The 20,693-nt window shown below is 42.8% G+C and overlaps 1 protein-coding gene across 2 annotated transcripts in view; it reads left to right on the forward strand.

Moving 5' to 3' along the window:
* Positions 1–18,093, forward strand: part of LOC142249976 (beta-1,3-galactosyltransferase 2-like) — a 215,765-nt gene extending 197,672 nt beyond the window's left edge. For both annotated transcript variants that reach the window (XM_075322024.1, XM_075322025.1), the window contains exon 2: positions 12,887–18,093. In XM_075322024.1, the coding sequence (XP_075178139.1) occupies positions 12,957–14,078 (1,122 nt within the window). In that variant the 5' untranslated portion in view covers positions 12,887–12,956 and the 3' untranslated portion in view covers positions 14,079–18,093. The remainder of the gene's footprint in view (positions 1–12,886) is intronic.
* Positions 18,094–20,693: the final 2,600 nt, after the last annotated feature.

Raw genomic sequence — 20,693 nt, forward strand, 5'->3', positions numbered from 1 at the left:
GGCAGTGAACATATTGACAATACAGGTGTGTCACAACATTTTAGACTATTGGGTGGTGAAGAAAAAATAAATATATCTTTACCACTGAAATGTTGTTTTAGCCAGAGATTTCAAGTTTTCACAAGGGGAATAGATAAAACAGGTCCCATAATGGGTTACACAATTTCTCCTGAACGTGGCTATACCCTATATGTGACTGTACAGTATTGTTTGGCCACACAGCAGGGCATCAGAGAAAAGGAGCACCATTTGACTTTTAGAGCACACATTTTCTTAGACTAGTTGTGCACTACATTTGCAGAGCCCCAAAGTACCAGAAATGCAGAAACCCCCTCCAGTGACAAAATTTTGAAAATAATACCTCTCTGGGAAATAATTTACAAATGTTGTGACTATTTTGTCTCTGAAAAACACTCATGGTAAAGCAGTGAATGTTGCAGAGTTGAAAATTGCAAATAGGCCCTTATAGTGCCCAGTACAGTGCAGTTCCTGTACATTGTGCCCAGCTCGTGCTTCTGGAGACACACTCCCCATAAATTAAGCTGGTTTTCCTCACTACAACAATATCAAACATGTGGACATTAACTATGTTTGGTTAATGGCTGCCCACATGCATCTCAGTGCCCTGCTCTGATACACGGTTGCCCACTTGCAACTCGGTCCCTTGCTCTGCTGCAGTCTTCTGATCTCTTGCATAGCTGCCCGTGTCCATCTTAATCCCCTATTCTGCTGCATGGCTGCACACATGCTTCTTGGCCTCTGGCTCTCCTACATTGCCACCCACGTGTAGTGCTCTGCTCTAAGGATGCCCATGCTTGTTTCAGTCCCTGGCTCCCGTCATGGTTCCTAGGTCTCAGGGCCTGGGAAGGCATGTTTGTCTGGTCACTAGCCAAGTGTGTACTTTCCCCATTTCTTTAAGAGACAGCGCACACCTTTAAAAGTTGTCCCCAGCCTATCGCTGGGAGGCACCTGATATCTAAGGCTTTCCCCCTAGTTGGGAGGGGCCTAAGTAACTCATTAGGTTCCTAGCCTAGTCCTGTTATGTTGGTCCAGCCTGTTGCTCCAGAACTATGCCTGTATCCAGCACCATTCCTGCCTTTAATCAATTATCTGTGTCTACTAAGTTTCTGAACTTGTTCAAACTCTGTTCCTGTACCTGACCTGTCAGTGTTCCTGCAATCGGCAATCTTGTGTTCCTGTAGCTGACCTACCCGTGTTCCTGAACCTATCTATCTTGTGTTCTTCTACCTATCCTGTCCATGTTTTTGGACCCATTCAGCCTGTGTTCTTGTACCTAGTTGTCCATGTTCCTGGACCCATCCAGCTCATGTTCCTGTACCTGACCTGTCCATGTTCCTGGACCAACCAGCCTGTGTTCCTGTACCTGACCTGTCCAGTTTCCTTGTCCCGTTCAGCCCGTGTGCAAGAGTTCAATATCCTGCCTGAGTCTGGTGTCCTGCCTGAGTCCAGTCTATCCTGCCTCCGGCATATCCAGAGACCAGCATTTCCATGGTCTGGCATATCCAGGGTCCGGTGTCTCCTGTGTCCTGCCTGTGTACCTATACCAGTCCTGCTTATGCTCCACTATGTCCCGGTACAAGCCGGTGCACGTCCGATATCCAGTTTGAGTCCGGTATTCTGTGTCCGGCGTATCCAGAGACCAGTGTAGCTTGTGCCCTGCCAGTGTACCTGTTCCAATAGGTAGAATGAACACGGCACTTCCGGTAGATGATGGGGCACAAGTAGGATCCAAAGCCATGCAGAGTAAGAAGTGAACTTAGCACGCATATGCAGATAAATCAACAAAAAAACAAAGAATTGTGGTTTAAGGGATAACAATGAATATTTTATTAACTGGCAAATACCATATATATTATGACACTCTTAAAATGCATGTAGGAAACAGGGGTCAAAAAAGTGTATTCAGTATATAGGTAATTAAGTCACATTATTGCTGCAAGAAAATACATGTCCACAAAGGATACAGGGAATAAAGTGTCATGTGCAATACAGTTACTGTTACTACAAAAGCAGGGAGATTACATAAACATTGCACACTGTCCCATATAAAGTGCTATACATATCCTAGTGGATCAAACAAGAATTTTTGCAGCACATATATAACAAGTCAGATAACAGTCATATATATATATACTAGAAGGTGGCCCGATTCTAACACATCGGGTATTCTAGAATTTACGTATTGTGTAGTTAATGTATGATTTTTGTTATATATAAATATATATATATATATATATATATATATATATATTCAGTATATATATATATATGTATATATATATATATATAGATGTTGTGTGTAGTTGCCAGTGTTTGTGTAGGGCGCTGTAAATGTTCTGGGTGTTGTCTGGGTGTGGGGGGGTGAGAGCAGCGTTGTATGTGTGTTGCGTTGTGTGTGTTGCGTTGTTTGTGGAGCGCTGTGTGTCTGCACCGTTCTGTGTGTGTGGTGCTGTTTGTGTTGCGCGGTTTCTGTGGGTGTGGAGTGCGTGTGTGTTTTGGGGGGAGGTATGTTTTGTGCAGTGTGTGTGTTGCGCGGTATGTGCGTATATTTATGTATGCCGCGGTGTTTGTGTGTTGGGTGTTGTGTGTGTGCGGCGTTGTCTGTGTGTGTGTGGGTGTCTGTGTAGGGCGGTGTTTGTGGTTCCCAGTGTGTGTGTGGTGTGTTGTGCAGTGCGCGTGTGGCGGTGTGTGTGTGTGTTTTGGGGGGAGGTGTGCACCCCTAATCGTGCTCCATCCCCCATGCTGCGCACCCCTCATCGTGCTCCATCCCCCATGCTGCGCACCTCCCATCGTGTTCCATCCCCCAAGCTGCGCACCCCCCATCATGCTCCATCCCCCATGCTGTGCACCCCCATCGTGCTTCATCCCCCATGCTGCGCACCCCCCATCGTGCTCCATCACCCATGCTGCGCACCCCCCATCGTGCTCCATCCCCCATGCTGCGCACCCCCTATTGCACTCCATCCCCCATGCTGCGCACCCCCCATCGTGCTCCATCCCCCATGCTGCGCACCCCCCATTGTGCTCCATCCGACATACTGCGCACTCCCCATCGTGCTCCATCCCCCATGCTGTGCACCCCCCATCGTGCTCCATCCCCCATGCTGCACACCCCCCATCGTGCTCCATCCTCTATGCTGCACAGCCCCCATCGTGCTCCATCCTCCATGCTGCGCACCCCCCATCATGCTCCATCCCCCATGCTGCGCACCCCTCATCGTGCTCCATCCCCCATGCTGCGCACCCCTCATCATGCTCTATCCCCCATTCTGCGTACCCCCCATCATGCTCCATCTCCCATGCTGCACCCCCCATCGCGCTCCATCCCCCATGCTGCGCACCCCCCATCGTGCTACATCTCCCATGCTGCGCACCCCCCATCGTGCTCCATCCTCCATGCTGCACACCCCCCATCATGCTCCATCCTCCATGCTGCACACCCCCCATCGTGCTCCATCCCCCATGCTGGGGCCGCCGGGGGCGGGTCCGAGCATGGCAATGTGTGTCGGGGGCGGGGCTGAGCGGGCGAGGCGTCAGCGTATGCCGGCTCCCTGCACATATGTACCGGGAGCCGGTGTACACTGGTAACCATGATACACATCGGATAACTAAGGGAAGCGCTTCCTATAGTTACGCAATGTGTATCATGGTTACCAGCGTACACCGGCTCCGTCACGATCCCAGCATCACAAGGTTATGTTCACCGGGGGTGGGGCTGAGTGTGCCAAAGTGTGGCGGGGGCGAGCGGGTGAGGCGTCAGCGTATGCCGGCTCCCTGCACATGTGTACCGGGAGCCGGTGTACGCTGGAGCGGGGGAAGCGTGCAGAGGGCTGGGGCGAGCGGCTAATCCATGTGGGGGCGGGGCCAGGCCAGGCCAAGGCGAGCGGCCAATCTGTGGGGGGGGCGGGGCCAGGCCGAGCCCAGCGGCCATTCCGACAGTTGTCACTGTAACGACACTAAACACACCAAAAACCACAACAACCATATAAGGCCTCTATTGCATGAAATCAATATAAACACCAAGGAAGAATATGCAGGCCATATTGTATAATGCAAAACACTTCATCTTTATTGACAAGGTAATATTAAAACACGTAACAATAATGGATCAGCCCAGGAGGGACGGATGGAATAATGGGGAACACCAGGCACTTATTGTTCTATTATTAATGGATAACCATATATGGGTAGTATGAAATGTTACTCTGTATCAAAAATCCTTCATAACTGCCAACCTTTCCCAATAGTAAACGCTAAGTAATGTATAAATTGTAACAAGGATACAGTTTGCAGTATCAGTATATTACTCCATGTAACATAACATTACCAATAGTCCAAAAGCGTAGTACTGCCACGGCCTCCCACAGGCACACTGACGCGCGTTTCGCACCTAAACGTGCTTCGTCTAGGAGTGATCTGTAATGGAAACGCTGACCTCTTTATAGGTAGGAAATCCCTCATAGATGTAAAACCGGTGTGTTACTTAGTGACGAAATGTCCGGGTTTAAACATGTGACACGCTCCGGTCACCGTAGCAACGGTTGTAAACAATCATATTCATTCGTGGAAAGCCCGTCACGTAATTTCCGGGATTGAACATGTGACATGCTCCGGTCACCATAGCGACAGTTGTAAACAAGCATATTCATTCGTGGAGAGTCCGTAACGTCATTTCCGGGAACGTCACATCAATATCAGCAGTCGAAGGTGCCATGGAGACGTATCAAACATAGATCTGACACGTTATTTCCGGAGGCACTTCACACGTAAGTATTGGTTGCCATGGTGAGGTATAAACATCAGGACGTCACCTCCAGATCCACATAATAATCCCGGTTTCAAAGGACGCTGTAAAGACTTCCACGAGCATCCACCAGTATAAAACCCTAACATTTGCATCAAACTACAAAAGCATAATAAGGAAAGCTGAGGCAAGGAGAAATATGTAATAATTGTCTATACTCAAAAGATCATGTATATATATATATATGCATCTCGCTATCTGTGCATATATCTATGTTAATCACATATCCCTTTCCATATGATATAATATGAATGTGAACCACAGTCATATAGTTTCCATACTATCCATGTATAATTAAATAACGATAAGTGAAAAATCAATAAATATGAATGCCAACCAGCACCCGTCCGAGGAATCTCGGGCGGGTGGTGGGAGCATAATAAAGTGCATACGTGAAAAAATAATATTTAATATTTAATATATACTCAACATACAAAATTTTTTATAGTTATAATCAATTAGTGATTTTATGTACTAATCAATAATCAATAGTAATAAAATGCCCACAATAAGGGGCCACAAGGGACCCATATAAAGAAAAGAGAGGAAAAGCAGTGACAAATAAGTGAAAGAAGTGACTGGTGAAGTGAGAAAATAGAAAGAGACAAAACTTGAAAAAGAGCCTGTGAAAGCTAAATACATAATCAGTAATTATTTTTCATAAATATATGGAAAAAATATTAGGGAAGGGATAATAGGGGAGAGGGAGGATAAGGGGGGAAAAAAGGAACGGAAAACGGGTAATAGGTTGGGGTATCTCTCACACTAAAACATGATCATAAAATCCAAATGATTCAATACTGATACAATTCCATAAATTCATAATATACATATAAATTTTATAGTAAGTGAGATATATAAGAATTAATTATTAATAATATTAATAAAAACATATGTGATGAATCACTCTATAAATATAAAACATGTAATGAAAAGTAGTATCAGCATCAAAATTTCTAGATTCCATTAATAACAAATGCCCGATGAGAACCACAAAACCAACACGATAATCCAATTAGTATATTAATAAATAATACATGATCCCAATAAATAACAATGATACAATATCCAAAACACACTCAAAATTCCACCTTATGCCAAGGTTTATGCGAATACAATCTACAAAAGACCAACCAAAGTCGGCCCAAGATGAAAAGGAATTTCCGGAGACCCTAAAAGAGGAAAGATTAAAACCATACATTACAACCACATAAATAAATATTAAAATAATATGTTGTATTAAAAACAGAATAAAAGACCAGAAAACCACACTGAAAATTTATATGGGAAGGAAGGCAACAAAACTATTGTGATCGTTCAATCCATTTGGCGTAAGAGTATTCAATTTATAAATCCACATTGTTTCTCTTTGATCCATGAGTCTCTTCCAATTACCACCTCTCATACCAATCAAAATCCTATCTATGCCCTTGACCTGAAATAGAGAGCTGTCACATCCATGTTTTAATTTAAAGTTGCGTGGGATGGTTTTTAGTTTATTAGAATCTTCTTCCTGCTTAGCATTTTCAATATCTAGCACATGTTCGCGGATCCGACGTCTCAGTTCACGGGACGTCATACCCACGTATGCTAATCCACAAGGACATGTTGCTTGATAAACAACCACTTTGGTTGTACAGTTAATACTGTGAGTGATGTAATATGTTCTCTCGTGACTCGAGTCCTCAAATGTCTGGCTATTGCAAATATTTACGCATGCTACACATTTGCCACATGATGTACAGCCCCATTTTGGGCCTCTTGTTCCAAATAATGTTTTTTGTGGTTTCATTTCATGATGACTCCGTACTAATGTGTCTCGGAGATTCTTAGATTTTCTATATGTAACTGATGGATACTGGTGTATATGCCCTGTGATAGTTTTATCTAGCAAGAGGATCGACCAATGCCTTTCCAGGATTCTTTTAAATTCATCACTCCGAGAATTATAATCCAGTATACAACGTACCTTAGAAGAATCTTTATGTTCTGTTTTCATCCTATATTGGAGTAGATCCGTCCTGTTCCTTACGCTTGCATTCCTATATGGCTCACAAATAGTTTTTCTATTGTATCCCCGATCTCTAAAACGAGAACACAAATCCTCAGCCTGTTTTTCATATAGATGGTCATTAGAGCAAATTCTTCTAGCTCTTAAGAATTGCCCCTTAGGGATATTTCTAATAAGATGCTTAGGATGTTGGGATGTGGCATATAGGACTGCATTAGCTGATGTGCTTTTTCTATATAGGTCAGTCTGGATATAGCCAGATTCATCAGTTTGTATGAGGATATCCAGGAATTCAATCTTTTTCTGACTACATTTATATGTAAGCCGAATATTGATGTTTTTATTTAATTCCTGAATAAAAGCTTCCAACTCATCCACCGACCCCTGCCATATCATCAGCACATCATCAATGTATCTACACCAGAATATTACCTTCTCGCTCAGTCTGGTGGCCTCTGTTTGAAAAATACGTCTCTCCCACAGCCCCAGGAGCAAATTAGCATATGAGGGCGCACAAGACGCCCCCATTGCTGTACCCTGGAGCTGTAGGAAAAACATCCCCTTAAAGAGGAAAAAGTTATGGCTCAATACAAAGCCCAATGCTTTAATGAGAAATTTACAAAGGTGGGTATCCAATCCACTTGATTTCAGAAAAAATTCTGTGGCTGTAATTCCATCCTCATGCCTGATGGACGTATGAAGTGACTCAACGTCACATGTTACGAGCCACATATCATCCTCTATTTGGACCCCATCTAGTTTACGAAGGGCGTCGGTGGTGTCTCTAATATGAGAGGGGAGATTTTCCACCAGGGGCTTAAGGTGGTAATCGACGAAGCCACATAAGGGTTCACAAAAGTTGTTAATGCCCGATACAATTGGCCTCCCTGGTGGTACAAGTGGATCCTTATGGATTTTAGGTAGTAAATAAATACTTGACACTGTTGGTTCTTTAATCCATAGGCCATCCCTTTGTTTGCTTGATAAGACACCATCCTCAACAGCTTCATAAAGTAGGGAATCCAGTTCCTGTTGGTATTTGGACAGAGGGTTAAAGGTTAGTTTTTTGTAGCATACACCATCTTTAAGTTATTTAAACATCTCTTTCTCGTATTGACTTGTAGTCCAAATAACTACATTTTCCCCTTTATCTGAGGGTTTTATGACCACTTCTTTAAGCTACATAAGATCCTTCAAGGCACGTCGCTCTGGTAATTCAAGGTTGTCCTTCTTGATGGATTTTGGAATCCTCTCAAGATCACGTGAAACCAGCCTCACAAAAAGCTCAATCTCAGGAAACAAGGAGATAGAGGGAAAATTTTTTTATTTCGGAAGTAAATGTTGGGGAAATTTACCTTTAGTTGTACTCTCTGATTCTCTGATTTTGGACTATTGGTAATGTTATGTTACATGGAGTAATATACTGATACTGCAAACTGTATCCTTGTTACAATTTATACATTACTTAATGTTTACTATTGGGAAAGGTTGGCAGTTATGAAGGATTTTTGATACAGAGTAACATGTCATACTACCCATATATGGTTGTCCATTAATAATAGAACAATAAGTGCCTGGTGTTCCCCATTATTCCATCCATCCCTCCTGGGCTGATCCATTATTGTTACGTGTTTTAATATTACCTTGTCAATAAAGATGAAGTGTTTTGCATTATACAATATGGCCTGCATATTCTTCTTTGGTGTTTTTACTGTAACGACACTGTCACGGTGACACAATTTTGGAGCAAGACAGACAGACAGACAGACAGAATAAGAATTATATATATAGATACCAGTACCCAGAGGTGAAGGGGATTCACACCAGGCCTGAGGGACGTGCATTTCGCTTGTAGCTTTGTCAACCAGGCAAGGTAATTGTCCTACAATATGATACGCCCTTTTATAGTTATTTGGATATTTTTTTGCTAATATGCAGATAAATGTCATTCACTTCAGCCAGGAGTAAAAATGTCCTGCATCCAGAACTTGTGGACCCACATCAGACTTTGTTACCACCATTGCAAATTGGGCCTAATGAAGAACTTTGTAAAGGCAATGGATAAAAATGCAAAAGCATTCAAGTATCTCATTGATACATTTCCAAGGCTTATTTAAACAAGGATAAAGGAAGGAGTCTTCATTGAATCTCATATTTTTAAGCTTCTTCAAGATGAGGAGTTTCTACGTTTGTAGCAGGACAAGGAACAATCTACATCAGTAGTATTCACATTAGTGGTTACTATTTTTGTCGAAAATCAAGAGCAGATAACTATGATGAATTGATAGAAAATCTTCTCAAAACATATAGGGCTCTTGGCTGTAAAATGTCCTTAAAGATTAATTTCTTACAATCGCATCTAGACTTTTTTCCACCAAACTGCAGAGCAGGGAGCGGTAAGCACAATAATAGATTTCACCAAAATGAACAAAAGATATCAAGGAAATCTAAATCTATCAATGCTTATAGATTACTGGTGGAGAATTGTAAGGGATGATCCAACGCAGGAGTACAGGAGACAAGCAAAAAAGAGTTATCACTGAACGAGGAGCAATATTTGAAGTGAAATTTCTATAACTGTTTATAGTTCACAATAGTGATTAGACAGGTTTTAGTTATTTGAATTGTTGCTAAGTTTCCTCTAAATATCAGAAAATTGGCATAAAATATTCTGCATCTTTATACAAGTGCATCTCAATAAATTAGAATACCCTCAAAAAGTTATTTTATTTCAGTAATTCACTACAAAAAGGGAAACACATATATTATATAGAGTCATTACACACAGAGTAATCTATTTCAAGTGTTTATTTCTGCTAATATTGAGGACTATGATTATGGCTTATAGCCAATGAAAACCAACAAATCATTATCTCAGAAAATTAGAATATTATAGAAGACCACCTGAAAAAATCATAACTGAGAAATGTTGGTGCCTGCTGAAAAGTCTGTACAGTAAATGTATTCATTGCTTGGTCAGAGCTCCTATTGCATGAATTACTGCATCAATGCGGTGTGGCATGGAGGCGATCAGCCTGTGGCACTGATGAGGTGCTATGGAAGTCCAGGTTGCTTTGATAGCAGCCTTCAGCTCGTCCGCATTGTTGGGTCTGGTGTCTATCATCATCCTCTTGACAAAACCCCATAGATTCTCTATGGGGTTTAGGTCAGGTGAGTTTGCTGGCCAATCAAGCACAGTGATACTGTGGATATTAAACCAGGTATTGGTACTTTTGGCAGTGTGAACAAGTGCCAAGTCTTGCTGGAAAATATTTCCATCTCCAAAAAGCTTGTCAGCAGAGGGAAGCATGAAGTGCTCTAAAATTTCCTGGTAGATGGCTGGGCTGACTTTGGTCTTGATAAAACACAGTGGCCCTACACCAGCAGATGACATGACTCCCCAAACCATCACTGGTTGTGGAAACTTCAGACTAGACCTCAAGCAGCTTGGATTGTGGCCTCTCCACTCTTTCTCCAGACTCTGGGACCTTGATTTCCAAATGAAATGCAACATTTACTTTCATCTGTAAACAACACCTTGGACCACTGAGGAACAGTCCAGTTGTTTTTCTCCTTGGCCCAGGTAAGACGCTTCTGGCATTGTCTATTGGTCATGAGTGGCTTGACACAAAGAATGCAACACTTTTAGCCCATGTCCTGGATACGGCTGGTTGTAGTGGCTCTATAAGAACTGACTCCAGCAGCAGTCCACTCCTTGTGATTCTCCCCCAAATTTTTGATTGGCTTTTTCTTAGCAATCCTATCAAGGCTGTGGTTATACTGGTTGCTTGTGCACTTTTTTTTTACAACACTTTTTCCTTCCACTAAAGTTTACATTAATATGCTTGGATACAGCACTCTGTGAACAGTCAGCTTCTTTAGAAATGACCTTTTGTGGCTTACCCTCTTTGTGGAGTGTGTCAATGACTGCCATCTGTACATCTGACAAGTCAGCAGTCTTCCCCATAATTGTGTAGCCTACTGAACCAGACTAAGGGACCATTTTAAATTTTTTAAAAGGCTTTCCAGGTGTTTTGTAGTAATTATTCTGATTTTCTGAGATAATGACTTTTGGGTTTTCATTGGCTGTAAGCCATAATCATCAATATTAACAGAAATAAACACTTGAAATAGATCACTCTGTTTGTAATGACTATATATTATATGTTTCCCTTTTTGTATTGAATTACTGAAATAAATTAACTTTTTGATGATATTCTAAGTTATTGAGATGCACCTGTATTTTCGAACATACTATTGATTCAGAATACTGAACCTTAAGTGCATTAATTATATGTAGCAGTAAAAGAAAAACTCTTTGATATCATAGAAACAAGAGGCACCTAAAAGTTTGGATTTTAATTCAGGAGGTCAAAATAATTAAGAAATGGCTCATTTCATAACTGAACCTGAAAACTTTTGAAAATATGTGGACCAGTGTGTAGTAGTACTAACACCCTGATATTGTACAAACTGGGTCTATTGTTTAGTAGGGTTAGCTAATTTGCAACTATTTTATTGACTTGCTTGTAAAAAACGAGTCTGGTACATTTCCTAACTCATTTAATGAAAAATGTGGATTGTGTCACCTGGTACTTTGTGCTGTGATTTACAATAGCATGTTGTCATTAATTAACCACTATATAATAATGAACAATGCAATGCTGATGTTGCACTATATTGTATGAGTCTCTAAATTATTAGAAGTATATTTAAATAAGTGCTATTGGCAGGCACACTGCAGTTGTGATATAATAAATTAATTAAATCACTCCATATTAGATCATGTATATCCAGAATGTGAAACGTATACACACAGTATTCCAAAATTCAAAACTTGGACAATGTTACAGATCAACTTAGTCTGAGGCTCCACATATTATTCTGTATGGAGGACAGTGCCCCACATAGCTCTCCATACAGAATAATGGGCCCTACACAGACCTCCATACAGATTAATGTGCCCCACATAGCCCTCCTGACAGGATAATGAGTGCCACATAGCCCTCCATGCAGAATAATATACCCCAAAAAAAAACGTTGTTCATACAGAATAATGAGCGCCACATAGTCCTCTATACAGAATAATGGGCCCCACATAGTCGTACATACAGAATAATGGGCTCGACATAGTCCTCCATACAGAATAATGGACCCCACATAGTCCACCATACAGAATAATGGACCTCACATAGTCCACTATACAGAATAATGTACCCCACATAGCCCTCCATACAGAATAATGAGCGCCACATAGCCTTCCATTCTGAATAATGGGCATCACATAGCCCTCCATACAGAATAATGAGCCCCACATAGTCCCCCTATACAAAATAATGTGCCCCATATAGTCCTTCATAGAGAATAATGGGTCCCAAATAGTCCACCATAGAAAATAATGTACCCCATATAGCCCTCCATAGAGAATAATGGGCCCCACATAGCCCTCCATACAGAATAATGGGCCCCATATAGCCCTTCATACAGAATAATGGGCCCCACACAGCCCTCTATACAGAATAATGTGCCCCACATAGTCCACCATACAGAATAATAGGCAACACATAGTCTACCATACAGAGTAATGTGCCCCACATAGTCCACCATACAGAATAATGGGCACCACATAGTGTACCATACAGAGTAATGTGCCCCACATAGTCCACCATACAGGGTAATGGGCACCACATACTCTACCATACAGAGCAATGGGCACCACATAGTCTTCATGTCAATAGCGGCTTTAGAAATGTATTTACTTAGAAAATTGGTGACATTTTCAATTCTTATTTCACCCGCTGAGTGTGTATATAGATATAGATGTTATGTTATTTCTTCTCCACATATATTTAGAAAAATTTGAGTTAAAAGAAAATTAAAATATATTGTCGTTGTCCTTACGGGTGTCATTGGCTCATTGTATACATGTGCAGTTACAGTAACTGATTTTAGAAAGAAATCTATAGACTTTGATACTTATTTTTGCAATCGTTAAAAAAAATATCTTGCTGTTGAACACTCAATTTTTCTTTTTTCTTTTTGATTTTCAGCATTGGTTTCAGACATAAAGACATAAAGGCATTGCTGTGATACTGCAAAAGAAGACTCGACATTTCCAACATGTTTTTAAGCAAACGGCACTGCTGCTCCTCATGGCTGAGGCTGAACCCCACACCACGCTCAGTGGCCAAAGGCATCATCTCTGGAGTTGTGACGGCAGCTTTCATCTTCTTCATATTATTGACTGTAAACAATTATAGCTGGTTTCCAAAGAGAGTTAATGTAAATATTTATCCAGCAGATAATCGGATTAAACATAATTTCTTCACAAATCCAAGAAATTTTTCGTATACAGAAGAGAAGCCTGAAATGCCTCCAAGTGTAGAACAAACTGGAGAAGCCAGCAATATGTTTCCTGACATATACCCCTTCAAATACATTATAAATGAACCCAGTAAGTGCCAGGAAAGCAGACCTTTTATTATTCTGCTTATAGCAGTGCAAGCATGGCAGAGCAAAGCACGGCAAGCAATCAGGCAGACGTGGGGTAAGGAAGACGTTGTTCCTGGTGTTCCAACATTGAGGCTATTTTTATTAGGGAAAGAAGCTGCACCCAGTAATGATGCAGTGCGAGCTCTCGTCAATGAAAGTCAAACGTATCATGACATCATACAGCAGGATTATATGGATACCTACAACAACTTAACTCTAAAGACGCTGATGGGTATGAACTGGGTAGCAATATATTGTCCTCAGATTCCTTATGTCATGAAGACAGACAGCGACATGTTTGTGAATACGGAGTATTTAATAAATCAACTGCTACGACCGGACCAGCCATCTCGAAAAAGTTACTTCACTGGATATGTAATGAAAGACTACTTGCCCAATCGTAATCCAGAGAGTAAATGGTACATGTCACCGGAATTGTACCCAGATGAACGCTATCCTGTGTTTTGCTCAGGGACTGGCTACGTGTTCTCAGGAGACCTAGCCGAAAAGATTCTGAAGGCATCAGCAAGTATCACACTGCTTCACTTAGAAGATGTATTTGTTGGGGTCTGTCTACACAAACTGGGGATTTCGCCTGTACCACCTCCTAAAGATTCTGATTTTAACCACTGGAAAGTTTCATATTCTCACTGTCTATATAACCAAATTGTTACTTCTCACTCATTCCAGCCCAGTGAACTGATCGTATACTGGGAGAGATTGCAGAAAAGTAAACATACCTGTGCCTAAATAACAAGGCAAAATGCCATTAAGGTGCTGATTTGTACCAATGTACTGTTTTCTTTATATTTTCATATGTAGTGAGGTTTACAAGGGAATAAATACAGGTACTTGTATATTTTGTGTGTCGTCAGATTTACAAAAATATAAATACAGCTACTTTTTAAATGTTATATCCTTCAATTGAGTCTGACTAATACAGCTCTGGCAAAATGAAGAGACCTCGGCACAGTTTTATAAAAATCAGCTTCTCTACACATTGATTCCTGGGTCAGTTGAATCCAACCAGTGTCCACCTCATTCTACTGCCAGGAGTGGCATAAGATCACCCAAAAGCAGTGTGAAAGACTGGTGGAAAGCATGCCAAGACGCATGAAAGCTGGGATTAAAAGTCATGGTTATTCCACAAAATATTGATTTCTGAACTCTTCCTGAGGTAAACCATTATTAGTATTGTTGATTCTAAATGATTATGAACTTGTTTTCTTTGCATTATTTGAGGTCTGAAAACAATGCATTGTTTTGTTATTTTGACCATTTCTCATTTTCAGAAAATAAATACAAAATTTATTGCTTGGAAGTTCAGAGACATGTTGTCAGTAGTTTATTGTAATTATATTAAATATACCTATAAAGAAAAAAATCAGAAAAACTGAAAATTTTGCAGTGGTCTCTTAATTTTTGCCAGAGCTGTATACCTAATAATGGGATGGAGGGAAAAATATAGACAGACAAACATATAGACTTATAATTGCAACTCCCCCCAACATATAATAACATTGCACCCTTAATGGACAGCTTTTTATAATTAAATAAATAAATTTAAAAAATGACGTGGTGTCCCTAATAATAATAATAATAATAATAATAATAATTTTTATTTAGATAGCACCAACATATTCTGCAGCACTTTACAACCTAGAAATGTACAAATAATTAAAACAAAACAAAGTAACAAATAGTTTAACACCAAGGCCTAAGCCACACGGCGAGAAAATCAGTGCAAGTGGAGTGCGATAAAACATCGCATTCCACTCGGACCAATTCTAGCCTGTGTGTCAGCGCACATGAGCGATTACTTTCTCAGCCCGAATCGGACCGAGAAAACAATCGCAGCATGCTGCGATTGTAATGCGAGTCTCTTTCTCTCGCACCCATTCAAGTGAATGGGGCGAGAGAAAAATCGCACTGCACTCGCAGTACACCGGTGTACCGCGTGTGCGGAGCGAGAATCGCAATAGCCGGCTACGGAGGAGAGAGGGGAAGAAATCCCTCCCTCCCCTCCTCAGCACCAGCCCGCGTGCCTCTTCAGTGCTGGCCCGCCCCCCGCAGCTGAGGTCCACTCGCACAGTCGGACCTCAGTAGCAGGGACACTCGCATGACACTCTGCTCCTGCTGTGCTGCCAGCGTGAGCCGAGTGTCATGCGAGTATCACACTAGTTCCCCTTGTGGCCCAGACCTTACAGGAAGAGTGAGGGCTCTGCTAGCAAGCTTACAATGTATTAAGAAAAATGACTGAATCCTGAGGAACCTGAATAGTAAGGGGATGAGAAGAGAAAGAGGAACCATCAAAAGATACAGTAAAGGAGCGGTCAGATAGGTAGGAGGAGAGCCAGGAGAGAGCAGTGCCATTGAGTGGAGCTCGGTGAGGAGGAGCTGGTGATCCACAGTATCGAATGCAGCAGAGAGATCCAGGAGAAACAGCAGAGAGTAGTGACCATTAGATTTAGGTGTTAGTAGATCAATAGATAAGTTAGTCAGTTTTAGTAGAGTGTATAGAGCGGAAACTGTATTGTAGAGGGTCAAGAAGAGCGTTATCTGAGAGAATGTGGATTAAATGGCAGTAGTCCAAGCATTCCAGAAGTTTGGAAATGAAAGGGAGATTAGAGACAGGTCTGTCGTTAGCAGCACAGTTCTTGTCAAGGGATGTTTTTTGATTAAAGGGCTTATGATAGAGTGTTTAAATGAGGAGGGAAAAATACCGGACGAAAGAGAGATTAAATATTTTTTTTAGGTGGGTAGTGACAGCTGGGCAAAGGGACTGGAGGAGATGTGAGAAAAATATGGTCACTGATGCAGTTTGTAGGGTGAGAAGAAGCAAAGAGCCTGGTCACTTTTTCTTCTGTGTCAGGCTTGAAGATGGAAAGTGGGCTTGAGGTATGAGAGGGGATCCAAGCTCTGAGGGGATTGTGCAAAGATGTCCTGATGGATGTGGTGGATTTTTTTTGTAGGAAATACGTGGCCAAATCGTCAGCATCAGCCCCCTATTTTTTTTTATAACAGGCAAAGGTAAAGCAGGCAACTGTGGGCTGATATTATCAGGCTGGGAGAGTCCATGGTTATTGGGCCCTTCCCAGCCTCAAGATAACAACTTGCAACCACCTCAGAATTGGCTCATCTCATTAAATGCGCCAATTTTGGCTTTTCGCCTCTGCTATTCCTGATTGCCCTAGTGTGGTGGCAATTGGTATAATGGTAGTTGGGGTTAATATCAGCTCTGTAGTGTCACCTGGCATCAAGCCCTAGTGTTAGTAATGAATAGGTATCTATGAGGAACCTATATTACTAACCAAGTGAGTAAAAGAAATAAACACAAACACCAAACTAGTTTATTTAAAAAAACACTCCACCACTCTTTCCCTGGTCCATAATTTTATTAAAAAACAAACAAACCATGCAGCTCCGCGATAGTCCAACGTATTCCAGGGAATGCAACATAGACCAAAAATAGAAGCCTGAAAGACATAAAAAGAGAGAAAGAAAAACAACTCACTGTCTCTCTTTCCCCAATTTATTTGAAAGCAATGTTCCCAGGTTTGTAGTCCACCCATTCCCACAGCATTCCTTGATTGCATAGATCAAAGTCGTTCTCTGGCGGGCTTTGCACACTACGACATCGCAGGTGCGATGTCGGTGGGGTCAAATTGAAAATGACGTACTTCCGGCATCGCATGCGACATCGTAGTGTGTAAAGGTTTGATGATATGATTAACGAGCGCAAAAGCGTCGTAATCGTATCATCGGTGCAGCGTCGGCGTAATCCATAATTACGCTGACGCGACGGTCCGATGTTGTTCCTCGCTACTACGGCAGCACACATCGCTGTGTGTGAAGTCGCAGGAGCGAGGAACATCTCCTACCGGCGTCACCGCGGCTTCCGTAGGATATGCGGAAGGAAGGAGGTGGGCGGGATGTTTACATTCCGCTCATCTGCGCCCCTCCGCTCCTATTGGCCGCCTGCCATGTGACGTCGCTGTGACGCCGCACGACCTGCCCCCTTAATAAGGAGGCGGGTCGCCGGCCAGAGCGACGTCCCAGGACAGGCGAGTCCATGTGAAGCTGCCGTAGCGATAATGTTCGCTACGGCAGCTATCACAAGGATATCGCAGCTGCGCCGGGGGCGGGGACTATCGCGCTCGGCATCGCAGCATCGGCTTGCGATGTCGCAGCGTGCAAAGTACCCCTCTCTGTCCCTCTCACTCTCTGTATATCTATTTCTACCTATTATCTAATCTCTATAGATCAGACACAAAAAAGACTCTTCTGAAATTATTGATGTAAAATCCACCATCATTTTTATATCTGCATTTTTATTGCATCTTTGATTGACTCCATTTAAGTTAATTGGCAAAAACGCTGAAAGAATTGACCTGCTAGACATTATTTTCTGCGCCAAATCTGCAAGTTACAAATAAGCAATGTGTGCATGACTCTTGGAGGATTCTCGTTGACTTTGCTGGCCTCTGGATTCCCTTCAGGTTTTGTGACAAATTTGCACTCAAAAACACATAAAAAACTCCTTAAGAATCCAACATGTGCACACAGCCTAAATGACCGGGACAAATTTTTCAAATCTGACATGTATCACTTTATTTGGCAATAACTCTGCAATGTTTCAACATATTCCAGTGATTTTGAGATTGTTTTATCGTGACGCATTGTATTTTATGATAATGTTAAATTTAGGATGATATGTTTTGGGCTTTTTTTATATCATAAATTTGATTAAAATTTCTAAAAAATAGCAATTTTCATACTTTGAATGACTATTCCTTTAATCCAGATAGTCACACCACACAAAACAGTTAATAAATTACATTCACCTCAACTTTGCTTTCAATCAGCACCGTCTGTAAAATGTTCTTTTATTTTTTTTAGGATATTAGAAGTTTTAAAATTGTAGCAGTAATTTCTTATTTTTTCAATGAAATTTTCAATATTTTTTTAGGGACCTATTCAGTTTTGAAGGGACTTTTGGGGGCCTATATATTGGAAAACTCCCAAAAGTGACAACATTTTAAAAACATGAACCTTCAACATTTTCAAAACTGCTGGCAGATAGAAAAGGGCTGGGACAGGGCACAGCTATAGAGGAAGACCGGACATGACAGAGTTTTGTAAGAACAAGGCACTGGTAGGGTGTAATATACCTGCAGGGTATACGCAGGGTGTGGATGAATCCACTAGGTGTCACTAGCTCCACCTATGGATCCATCTGGGAAAGTCGTGCGAGCCAATATCAGAGCCAGGAGATCACGTAGTACCAGGGAGGAGGCGGAGTCAGAGTCAAGGGAGAGCCAGGTCAGAAGCTGAGGGGTATCGTAAAGGAGTGGACCAGAGGAGAACTAGACCAGAGTCATTAACAAGCCAAGGTCAGGAGCCGGAAGAGCAGGTAGTAGTGGGGAAACACAGAGACAAAACAACAGAGAAGGAGACGGAGGACGGGAGTCAGGGAGGATGGACGCAGTCAGAACGGGAATCAGGGAGGATGGACACAGTAAGGAGGCCGGGAATCAGTGAGGGCAGACAAGGTAGACAGGATCAGGCAAACGTACAGGGACCAGCAAACACACTGCAGAGCAGAACTATAACTGGCGCCGATCCGATGGAAATGACCCCATGATAAGGCGCCGAGATCCTGGAAATGAGGCATATAGGGATAGGCTCCTCCCACCGGCATGTTTCGGAAAACACCAACTGCCAGAACAGGCACCAATGACAATGGCAATAACAGAGATAAACATGAATCATGACATATGGTTAATAGGGTGATTGAGCAGGAAGGGATTAACAGAAGGATTTGCTACTTCATACATCATGGGGTAAGTTATAGGATTTGAGTGAGGTCACATTGTTTGGAGCTGTTATAGGATTGGTGGGAAGTTTGTAGGAAAGGGTGTGTAAAGAAAGGAAGAGTACTTTTAAAACAAGGGTGGGGAACCTTTTTTCTGCCGGGGGCCATTTGGAAAGTTTTATCATTATTCGGGGGCCGCACAAAATTATCAACTTGAAAATTCCTCTGCTATACTTGGTCAAACTAACTGTGGTAGTTGGAGCTGCTTCTCTTTGCTGCGGCTGTAATATTAGGTGATATTGATCTTGTTGCTTCTCACAACTGTTTTTCCAGGTTTGTGTCAGCTGGTAATACTGTATATACATCACAAAGAAGACCCTGAGGGCATAAACATCACAGGAGATGTTGGGGGCATATACATCACTGGAGGGTACAGATATAACGGGTATATACATCACTGGAGGGCAGAGACATAGTTTGGGGGCAACAAAATCGCTGGTGGTATATACAGCACTGGGGTGGTACACACAGCCCTGGAGAGGCTGGAGGGGCACACACAGCCCTGGAGAGGCTGGTGGGGCACACACAGCCCTGGAGAGGCTGGTGGGGCACACACAGCCCTGGAGAGGCTGGTGGGGCACACACAGCCCTGGAGAGGCTGGTGGGGCACACACAGCCCTGGAGAGGCTGGTGGGGCACACACATACCTGGGGAGGCTGAAGGGACACACACAGGCCTGGGGAGGCTGAAGGGACACACACAGGCCTGGGGAGGCTGAAGGGACATACACAGGCCTGGGGAAGCTGCAGGGGCACACATAGGCCTGGGGAGGCTGAAGGGTCACACACAGGCCTGGGGAGGCTGGGAGCACAAACATACCGGTGGAGGCTGGATTGTCACACACAGGCCTGGGGAGGCTGAAGGGTCACACACAGGCCTGGGGAGGCTGGGAGCACAAACATACCTGGGGAGGCTGAAGGGTCATATACAGGCCTGGGGAGGCTGAAGGGTCACACACAGGCCTGGGGAGGCTGAAGAGTCACACACAGGCCTGGGGAGGCTGAAGGGTCACACACAGGCCTGGGGAGGCTGAATGGTCACACACAGGCCTTGGGAGGCTGAAGGGTCCCACACAAGCTCGAGGAGGCTGGGAGCACAATCATACCTAGGGAGGCTGAAGGGTCACACACAGGCCTGAGGAGGCTGAAGGGTCACACACAGGCCTGGGGAGGCTGAAGGGTCACACACAGGCCTGGGGAGGCTGAAGGATCACACACAAGCCTGGGGATCTTGAAGGGTCACCACAGACCTGAGGAGGCTGGGAGCACAAACATACCTGGAGAGGCTTGATGGTCCCACACAAGCCTGGGGAGGCTGAAGGGTCACACACAAGCCTGGGGAGGCTGAAGGGTCACACACATCCTTCTATCTATCTATCTATCTATCTATCCATTATCTATTTATCTATCTATCTATTATCTTTCTATTTATCTATCTATCTATCCATTATCTATCTATTTATCTATCTATCCATTATCTATCTATCTATC

The sequence above is a fragment of the Anomaloglossus baeobatrachus genome, chromosome 8 (assembly GCF_048569485.1).
Source record: "Anomaloglossus baeobatrachus isolate aAnoBae1 chromosome 8, aAnoBae1.hap1, whole genome shotgun sequence".
NCBI classification, from domain to species: domain Eukaryota; kingdom Metazoa; phylum Chordata; class Amphibia; order Anura; family Aromobatidae; genus Anomaloglossus; species Anomaloglossus baeobatrachus.